We start from the raw sequence: 10,953 nt of genomic DNA, 5'->3' as shown, positions 1-10,953 counted from the left end.
CTACATATAATTTAGTTCTAGAAAACATAGCATACAATAAAAGCAATTGAAATATGTATTAATAAAAATGTAGAAAGACCATTTCATAGTAGAGTGATGTCAAAAAGTGTCACCATGGACGATTAATAGGGATTTCCCATTCAAGCATGTTTACATATGTTTGAAGCAGTAGATTGCAAAAATGAACATCCAAAGTGATAGTTTGGCTTTGGACCCTATGACATATGGCAACCACGTCATCCTGATGGGGACTATGGTCACTACACATCAAGCTAACAATCTAACCCAACGATAGGATCAATAGGACTGGTAAACAGCAAGGTAGCCTCTTTGTAATAGAGTAAGAGAAAGTAAACAGGCATACCAGCAAGGATAATAGTATATGACTCTCACCACTAGGGTATCCCAAATAACAATGGTATATGACTCTCACCACTTGGGTATCCCAAATAACAAGATCAATATGTTGCTCATACAGGTTAAACAGCAAGGTGAGACCTCACTGCCACCAGTAACAGATAGACCAGAAACTTAATGAACAAGTTACTCCCAAAATAGAAACTTATGACAATAGTAATATCAACCCTAAAACCAACTCTGATGGAGCTCAAATTCCAGTCGAAGGTAAGGACATGGAAGACCTTCATGGCCACATCTGATAGCTAGATCATTAGTTATGTGGATGACTCAAAAATAAAAACAAAGAACCAGATTTAGAAAGTTGTTACCCTATAAGTTTATAGCCATTGGATGGTGTTGTGTTCACTTCAGTTTCCTGTTTTAGTTTAGTTTCCTTTTTAGTTGTGTACCCTAAGTAGGATTCCTACTTAAGTCTACTCGTAATAACAAGTCCTATAAATAAAGATTGAGAGACCACGATAAAGTCCAAATCTATCTTGATTCAACAATTTCTCCCATCTTCTCTCTCTTCCTCATTTCTCTCCTCTCTCTTCTACTCTGCAGGTACTGGTTTCAGATCCTGTTTCACTACATACAAGAATTCTTGAACCCAAAGTAGCATACAGCTTCTGTTAATTTAAATAAAAAAAAGGCGTACCCAGTGTACGAGGCTCCCGCCACTGCGGGGTCTGGGGAGGGTCATAATGTCCACAGCCTTACCCTCACTTCGTGGAGAGGCTGTTCCCAACACGAACCTGCAACCACTAGGTCACAAAGTTTTTTTTGGTGAATGGAGCAACCTTAACTAGCATACAACTTCTGTTAATTTAAATTACGGTTCTCAAAATATCACTAAGTATTCCCAGAGAAAGGAAATGGAAAAATATGAAATAATTGTAACATTTCTTTCCATTTTATTTTATAATATGTTAGGGAAAATTTTGTTTATACAGAAACCATGAACAGTTGAAGATCTGATATCCTTCCCATAGAGCATTGAAGGAAATAATTCATACAAGCTTAAATAATGTAAGTATCAGTTCAGATACGCCAGTATATGTATGTAAAATATACTGCTAGACATAATGAATATGGAAATACATCCTACTGTAAAATAGCATCGGGCTGCCTTTCTGGCAGGGAAGCTTGGAATGCTGGTAAATCCTTATAAGCTTCATAGATCCTACTTAAAGTTGGGAACTTGGACTGCATCAAAAAGAAAATGATTTAAGGAGAAAGGACGACTAATAGAGCTAAACCAGTGCCTAGAAGCAGAAATTGTTTAATATTAGTAGATCTTCTGTAGGATATCTTGTTTTTTTTCAGATAAGCTTAGTTATATAAGATTGGTATAAGATGGTTTAAATACATCAGTACAATTGATTTATGTATCATCTCTGTCCAATTGATCATGAAATAAAATATGCTTCCAGTCTTTATGTTTGAGTGAAGATTTGAGGTTCAGATGTGGCAAGTTTGATGGAAGTAAGGTCTATTCTAACAGAAGGTGATCCAAAGGTGGTAAAAGGATGGCTGCAATCAAAAAGCAGGGGCCATTGGAGCCAGCAAGACCTATTAAACCAGGACAAATTTGTATCTTGTTACTATGAGTTCTACATTCCATGGAGCCACATGTCTGGTAATGAGTTGCCCAATGAGCTTGAAAGGGTGGGAGTTCAGATATAGAGTTCTATATGTTATTCCATTTCCAAAGGTGGACTAGGATTCTTCTTGTAAGTTTGATTGTCAAAGTGGAGTAAGGCATCTTGTTTTTTAATATTTCGCATTTTAAAGGTGTCAGCATAAGCTATTGGTCTCTGGATTTCATTAATAATATTATAAAGAAAAAAAAAAAGGGGGGGGGGGGGAGGGAGGAAGGAAAGGACTTCACCATATCAATGTTGAACCTCGTGATAGATATACTAATCTGTGGGGCTAGAAAAATATCAGCCTGCATAGAGATTAAAACAACAATTTTCATTGGTTAGTTCGATCCTATCAAGAGAATATTTATTATTAGGTACTCTGTCAGATTTTGCATGAAATTTCAGAATACTATGGTCATCAACTAGGAAGTGATTCAGAAAATTTTAAAAACAATCAATGAAGCAGAAGCCAGTTGTTTGTTGTTTGGTTATGAAATAGCTTTGTTGGTTCAAGGTAAGTGAAATAGTTCAATTAAGCTTTGAGATAATGACGAGAGTATAAAGTACTAGAACAGACCATGTATACTTCATCTCCTGTAGCATATCTGCCATTGAAATCTTTCAGCAACTTCTCAATAGCTGTTCACAATAGAAGACAGTTCAGAGTAGCAGACAGGAATCTGGTATGGTACAATTATGTATAATATATATATATGGGAATAACTGGTCACCACGGTTAGTTGCAATAAGATTGTAAACTTACCTTTTTGCCCCTTGCCTTATTACCAAAAGTATTTAATGCAGGGATAAAAAGGGGTTTTCAAAAAGTTGAAAGTCATTTAATACAGAATTTAATACTGCATTAAATAATTTTTGGGAATAAGACTATGGGGGAAAAGGTAAGGTTGCACTCTTGTTGTAACCAACCTAGGTTACAACAAGATTTTCCTATATATATACACACACACTAGATATATATTTCAAACAGAAGGAGTTAGTCCTACTTTAAAAAACCTGTCCTTGGAAATTACAACCACTGTTCATGTTTCTGTTGAAGGGCAGAGTGGCTTGAATTTGTCCAGAATTTTGTTCTATCAAATGTGTACTGTGTCTCTGCCTGTGTTCAAGATAAATACAAAAGGGTTTTTTCTTCCTAGGGAACAGTTAGGAAACCTGTTCCTGTCAATTGCATATACTGGGTAGGTATTCAGTACATGTGGAGGGTTTGGTGATTTAGTCCTCCCAAGAAAATCTTCGAGGAAAATAACCCATTTATATGATTGAGACTATCACATCCTGATGTAGATCCAAGGTTTGCTTAACAGTACATGTGCAAGAAGAGGGCTAATCCATCTATCCATCAGTCCAGTAACCCAGCTAGCAAGCCCATCAAGCCAAGTAGCCCAAGTTGGCCAGCCAGAGTAAGCCCAAGTTTTTATGGACCAGGTTTGAGCCCATTACTATATTTCATTTAGTCTTGTGTGGGAGACCTTTTATTAGTTTCTATTTTGATTTAGAGATCTCTATATGTTAGTATTAGTTACTAATTTGAGATTGTTTCTATTTTGTGGAATATCTAGAAGCTAGATCATATATTGTTTCTAGTTTTTAATTTAGTTGAAAGTGTTTGTAACGATTTCCCTCTCCATGCAAGGGGGGATCTAGCTGCTATTTCTTGCAAGCATTAATAAAATAGGGGACTCTTTACATACCTCCACGATTTTTAGACAGAATTTTCCATTCCTTTTTGCTGTGTTCTTCTTGTGTGGAGTAGGAGTCTGTGGGAGGCAGAAACCCCAGTAGGAGACTAGTGGTGCTGGTGAGAGACTAGCAAGGTCCATATCTTCTTCTTCTATTTGGCTTATTCTATTATCTTCATTCTGTCCTGTGCATCAAGGTGAGTGATATGACTGGTTTGTACTTGTTGAATGATTGTTGGGCTGCTATGCTGAGATATTCCATCAATATTGGAAATTAAAGAGTTTATGTTGATAGAAGTGGCTTGCGTTTCACTATTATGATGTTCTTCACTGATAATTTTAAGTGAATGATACTCCATTACCTAACCACTGGCTTGACGACAAAATTTGCGAATTCCAAGAGAGAACCAAGCACTGCCTTCGATAATAGTTTGGGACTGTTCTGACCTGTGCTCTGATAGTTGCTGGTAGTTTCTAATTTCTGTCCACAGTTACTATTTTTATGAGGTTGTTGGTTTATGCAATCTGGCCATTAGATTGAATTGCATTTTATATCTGAGGTTGTATCCGTTGAATGGTAAATCAGTTTATATTCTTATACTGTTCTGTTGCATGGATTTGAAGTTACAGCAAAGTTTCTAATTCTGGAACTAGTTATTTTCATATTTCAGTCAATAACTTTGAATCCAGCCATTGGATCTTTACCTAACTTTGAGGGTTTGAAGTTCTAATAGTCGACTTTACCTGGTTGAAGTTTGAGGGTGATTGAAACCCAAGATAGGTGATTATTTGAGACGTATAAACTTCTAGTCTGAGTCCTGCGATTCTGTTTGTGGGTGGGATAGTGTAACCTAATTGTTTTTGAGTTTTATTCCATTACATCAAATATGATGTTCAGTCCATGAGACAGTAGAGATATTTTCAGCAATAAGTGGAACATATGGAAGAGACACTTACCATCAAAACCTTTTCCTATATGATGTTCAGTCCACAAGAGTCGTTCACCAGGACCGGCTTTTTCTTCAATGTATTCCTAAAGAATAAAGAGGCCCAGGTAACTAAAGATTGAAACATCATAAATTTCAAAATTAAGATGCTGCACGATGATTATTGTAAAACCATCATAGGCAAGGATAACATACCAGAAGTGACTTAAGGTGCCGGGGCTGAATGCTAGAGCCAATATTACTTGCTACCTGCTAACACAAAGGTCTTCTTAGAATAATGGCTGGAAGTTGAGAACACTACAAAAGTTAATGTGATATCCATTCTCCAAAAGTGTGAACCTTACAGATACTCTAACAAGTGGCGGCAGAGGATCATAGAAAGTGATTTAGCTCATACTCTCCATTCTTTACCACAACTTTAGTAGTGGGTTTCCAATATAACATTGGAAATTTTTGTCACAATGCAAGCCACCAAAATGAATGGTCTCACTGGTTACAACTACTTGACTTCTAAAAGCCATGCATCTTAACCTGGAAGAGCATTCTATATAGTAGCTCAAAAGCTGTGAAGTAAGAGCTGACTTCAATTCTTTTCTGGGTGTAATGGATTCCAATAAGCAAGAATTTATAAATAGATACGGAAAGAGAAAATGGAAATTTAATATCGTCAGCAGCCAAGGCATTACTGACATTTCACTTGCAACTTGACTGAACAGGTCAGACATTCTATACAAGCAAGTACAGAGTATGTGCATAAATTTTTGACAAAACAGTGATTCAGGTTAATGAATTTATATGAATGTCTTACTCAAAAATTAATTCAGCCCTTGGCAACTGTCTTCTTCTTGCCCCTACCAAATAACTTCTTTTATCAACCTCACCCCCACCCACCAAAAAGAGAAAAGTATTGAAGGGCTTTACTTGAAATGAAGAACACCTTGAAACTTACCTGGAGATTTAGAGCTCTGCCCTTGGGATCAGGTGGCAAAATAGCATTTTGGGGATACTTCTCTTCCAAATACTTGTTCCAAAAACAAAAATAATAAGATTTAACACTCAGCCAGTCACTTGGTGGTTTTAAAAAGCCATTAAATATTGGAAAAGTTAATTCTCATGTCCACTAACCAGCAAGATGGCGAAAGAGTCTCCAACCACCATATCACCATCCACTAACACTGGAACGTAGTGAAGAGGGTTCAAACGTTCAAACTCTGCAATCCAGGCAGCCAACTAAGTTCACATTCATATGCATGCTTATACACTGATAATAGACATGCATGTGTGAAAGCTTGGCTTGGACCAAATATAGTAGAAATAGTACTTTTAGCTCACTAGAGCTATACTACTGTTGTATTAAATGAATTTACAAAAGGAAAAATAAGTTTCAAATACCTCTTTTGTTTTTCTGTGTTTCTGTCTCGCACAAGGTTTGCACCATTGACCTCCTGATGTTGTTTTTTGTAAAGTAAAGTAGTGGGAAATGTTTAGTCCCACATTACTTATGGAATAGAAGAGTGTGGTTCACATTGTATAGTAAGAACTACAAGAGTAGGATTCTTTGGAAGAAAGGCTCCCTATACTCTCTTGTCTCCAGGGATTCGAGGTTTATTTTCTCATACACACGAGCTGAGGTGTGGCGTGGTGCGTGTGGTTCTACTCCGGACTTGAATCCTGTTTTCCTTTTGCTGATGTTGGATTTGTTTCTCCTGATGTCAGCTATTTTGTATTGAACGTCGGCCAGAATGGGTTTTAAGTTGGGGATTTGTCAAGAACCTTACCGACATGAAATATTCTCAGTTTGACATTGAATAAGGTTTTACCGGCATCGGATAATCATTGCCGGCATTGGCGATCTTTCATTACACACCGTTCAAAATGCATTGGATGCCAACAACAGCTAGTTTTCTATGTCTTCTTTTTTAGAGAGACATATCGCTGGGCTCCTTTGGACAGATGTTTCCAGGGGGCATCTCTCCTCTATAAGTAGATGACATCCCTACCACTTGGGAATCTCTCTCTTCGTTTAGTCTTTTGTGTACTGTTTTGAGAGTTCTCTTTGTTCCATTCTTTTGGTGGATTGAGCATGATCTAAATATGTCCCAACGTGATCTAGTAAGTGAGTGCAACAACTATTGGAAGGCTTAAGGGTTGTTTCATCTTGGAGGTCAATTCATAAGAACAAATATTGCACCATAAGGGGGCAACTACGATCTTGAGAGTGACCAATGGCATGACTCAGTCCCACCAAGTGTTTGTGATTTGTTCATGTATCAGGCTCTCTTACTGTACATGGTTGTTTCATTCAAAGGTTAAGCGGTTGAGATAAATTCTATATTCTCAAATTTTAATAATATTATTTCCCAACAAATACTACAAGTAAGGAAAATTCAAATTCACCTGGGCTAAAGTGCTCTCCATTTGGGAAGTCTACCGCTTTGTACTCGTAAGTGAGTCCTACAAAATCAAAGAATTTATTTTAAAAAAAAGTTCATAACTGCATCAGTATATCAATTCATTTTCATGGTTCCAAGTTCTGATACCATAGCGAAGAACTACCAAAGTATATAAAGCAGAAAAATAACAAGAAAACCAAAGATAAAGCCAAAACATAACAATTAACCAAATCAATGTTAATAAACAAAAGGGAAAATTACATACCTCTCCCCTGTATTTTAGCCTAACTACATTTTCCTCCCCTGCATTTTCTCCAATTACATACCCGTCCCCTCTATTTTGAAAATAATTACTATTACGGGTGTGCCGTTAGCATCGGTCTGCTAAGTGCTGATGTGGCATTGTAAGATTTTTCATAATCTCCAAACTAACCCTCGGTTCTTGTGAGATGACCCATTTGCCCTTTTGATTAAAAACAAATCTTCTTCTTCCTATAACCCTACCCACCCCCAACCCCTACCCCTCTGCAATCCCATTTGATTAAAAACAATTCTTCTTCTTCTCTTCTTCATCTTCTTCCTGTAACCCCACCCACCCCGACTCCTCTGCAATCCCGCCCCATTGTCGACAGCATCGGTGATTTTGCTGCCACTTCCCTCGGTGATCAAATACCCATATCTCTGCATCTTCAAAGTTAGCCAGAGGTAGACCATCCAAAAAGAAAGAAAACCAAGCACAGAGCTGAGATCCGTCTTCAGAAAAAAACTCACAAACCCATCTAACTTTTTTCATTTCTAATAAAAACCCTATCTCCACACCACTTAAGAAACCACCCATGATTTGAGCGAGGCCACCTGCAGATGGGTTTTTATCGGAAAACCCTTTTTCCTCCTCTCCTTCACTCTGTTCCTCTTAGCAATATATATACACAAAGATAATCCATCCATTTATTATGAAGCTTAACTAATTACCATATAATTTTCCCCACCGAGAAAAGTAAGGTAAGACAGTTGAATTTTTTTTTTTTTTTGGTAAAAAGACGGTTGAATGGATGTTATGGGTTTTATTTACAGATTCAAAAAGAGAATCTTTATCCTTTTTTCGCATATCTTCAATATTCCTCAAAGAGAAATTTGATTTTGGACCTCCAAAACCATTCTTTCAAGCCTTTTATACGCTTGGATGGGCGAAATCCAGCATATGAACATGAGAAGAGCTGCCATGGCTAATCCCGAAGTTGCAGAAACTGAAAAAACCCCACCTTTCTACCTCGCCCTTTCTTTGTTTCCTCTCTATTTACAGCTTCAAAGTTGATTGATTCTAAGGGAGGAGAGCAAAAGGTATTTATAGATGGAAATTGGGGGTTAAAGAATGCTGGGAGGAGGGGAACAGATTTTGTCCCACACAGAGATTTAGAGGCAGATTCAGGAGCTGCAAAGAGTACAGTTAGCTAACCAAGAGCAACAACCCGTGTTCCAGAGAAAAAGTGATGAGAACCTTCCTAGGGCCTATGCCGGTGAGTACTACATCCAAAGGGTTCCAGCGGTCTGAACTCAGTTTCTGCTCAACTTGAGCAGAATTTCTACCAAAACATCTGCCTCAATGTTGAAAAATATGTTCGTAGTGTTGTTGAAAAGGAGTTCAATGAAACTTTTGTGACAGCCCCTGGCACTCTCAGACTCTTCTTCCATGATTGTTTTGTTCTGGTTTGTAGTTTCTTTGGAACTGTGTTTCAGTTTAATTGATTCAAGACAGACCTGTCTTTGTAATGCATAAAAACTCTTCCTAAAACTTCAATCAAACTCACCTGAAAATCCTCAGCCGCAAAGCGAGACCTGTCTTTGAACTCCACTAACGGAACGAAGAAAAATCGAAATCGAAAGTAATGAGGAGTAGCCACGTGTACTTATATATATTCTACTAGATTCTAGACTCATTTATGAGAAATGTAAATGTATATATTGATGAGAGATGAATAAAGAACATATTGAGAAATGTAAATGTATATTCAACTAGGTTGAGGATATGTTCCCCTTTAAAAATAAGTTTACCTGGGGAGGTTCACTGTAGTCTGTGGTTGATGATTGGTGTTCTTTGTTACCTTCTGGATCAGCTACTGGCCCACCAACACCTATGCAACCACCAAGGCTTGTTACAGGCCCATCTGGCCCACTACAGTTGTTTACAAGTCCATCTGGCCCATCGCCTTGTGCTACTGGCCCATCTAGCTCTTCACTATCGCAATGTCTTGCTGGCCCATCTGAGGTTGATAATTCTGTGGATACACATTCAGGAACTGCAGCCCCATTGGATGTCACTCATGTACCAGTCGTTGTCCAAGATGGGCTTCCAACAGTGCAGCCTGGCTCTACGCGTGCCTCTGTGCACCCTTTGACAACTCGATCTCGCACTGGGACTTTAAGGGCGCCAACGTGCCTTACCCTTACTGCTACGCTGCCAACTAACTTCGCCACCTTGGAACCCATGTGTTATTCACAGGCCTTAAAGGATCCAAACTGGCTAGGCGTTATGAATGAGGAGTTTGATGTGCTACTCCGTAATGGTACATGGTCTCTTGTGCCACCCACGCCTAAGCAAAATGTGGTGGGCTGCAAATGGGTATTCCGTATTAAACGACGCTCCGATGGCACAATCAAGCGCTATAAGGCCCGTCTTGTGGCCAAAGGGTTTCACCAACGCCCAGGGATTGATTACACGGAAACGTTTAGTCCAATAGTCAAACCGGCGACAATTCGCTTGGTACTATCTCTTGCTGTCTCTAGACAATGGCCTGTGCGCCAGTTGGATATTAACAATGCATTCCTCAATGGACTGTTGACTGAGGATGTATTCATGATTCAGCCACCGGGCTTTGTGGATCCAGCCCATCCGAGTCATGTATGTCACCTACATAAATCCCTCTATGGCCTTAAACAGGCACAGCGAGCGTGGTACACTAGGCTTCGCGAGTTCTTGGTTGGTTATGGCTTTGCCCTCCTAAACGGACACGTCATTGTTTGTCTACAGTCATGGTGGTGTGATCCTGTATTGCTTGGTCTATGTTGATGAGCTACTCATCACTGGGAGCTCCACCAACGCAATAACAAGTCTTATCACCACTTTATTGGCCACCTTTGCTCTAAAGGACCTTGGCAATCTCAACTATTTTTTGGGTATAGAGGTTTCTTGCTCGGCTGCTGGAATCTTTCTATCTCAACTCAAGTACATTTTGGATCTACTTCGTAGCACAGGCATGCTTGACGCAAAGCCAATTTCAACTCCAATGGCCACCAGTCCCGGCCTCACTCTTCACTCGGGTACTCCCCTTGTTGATGGGACTGAGTATAGACGTGTTATTGGGGCTTTTCAGCACTTACTCATGACCAGGCCTGACATCGGCTTCGTTATAAACAAGCTGGCCCAGTTCATGCACCAGCCCACGGATGTGCACTGGTCAGCGGCAAAGCGTGTCTTACGCTATCTCAAGCTCACCTTGGCCAATGGGATCTTGCTTCGCCCATCCACTTTTGTTGGTTTACAGGCTTATGCAGATGCGGATTGGGCTGGTTGCCCGGATGATAGGAAGTCTACTACCGGTTATGCATTTTTTCTTGGCCGCAACCTCATTTCTTGGAGCTCTAAGAAACAAAAAACGGTCTCTCGATCTTCTACCGAGGCTGAATATCGGGCTGTAGCAACTGCGGCCACTGAGTTGGTATGGCTACGGTCTCTTCTCAAGGAGTTGGGTGTGTTAGTTCCCCACCAACCTGTTATATGGTGTGACAACATTGGTGCGACCTACTTATCAGCAAATCCGGTGTTTCACACACTCGTATGAAGCACATTGAGATTGATTTCCAATTTGTT

At 39.3% G+C, this 10,953-nt stretch overlaps 1 protein-coding gene across 1 annotated transcript; it reads right to left on the bottom strand.

The window, feature by feature from the left end:
- Positions 1–1,388: 1,388 nt before the first annotated feature.
- On the bottom strand, positions 1,389–7,168 carry LOC122648247 (glutathione S-transferase zeta class-like; the record flags this gene model as incomplete). Its single annotated transcript, XM_043841483.1, has 8 exons — positions 1,389–1,605; positions 2,291–2,350; positions 2,623–2,684; positions 4,703–4,778; positions 4,888–4,941; positions 5,642–5,713; positions 5,818–5,903; positions 7,090–7,168. Coding segments are annotated over 8 exons (591 nt in total), but the record flags the coding sequence as incomplete, so codon positions are not given.
- Between the last annotated feature and the right edge of the window lie 3,785 nt (positions 7,169–10,953).

This window comes from Telopea speciosissima, unplaced genomic scaffold, assembly GCF_018873765.1.
Source record: "Telopea speciosissima isolate NSW1024214 ecotype Mountain lineage unplaced genomic scaffold, Tspe_v1 Tspe_v1.0635, whole genome shotgun sequence".
Classification (NCBI taxonomy): domain Eukaryota; kingdom Viridiplantae; phylum Streptophyta; class Magnoliopsida; order Proteales; family Proteaceae; genus Telopea; species Telopea speciosissima.
The sequence above is the reverse complement of the archived record's forward strand: the minus strand, read 5'-3'. Positions and strand labels throughout refer to the sequence as shown.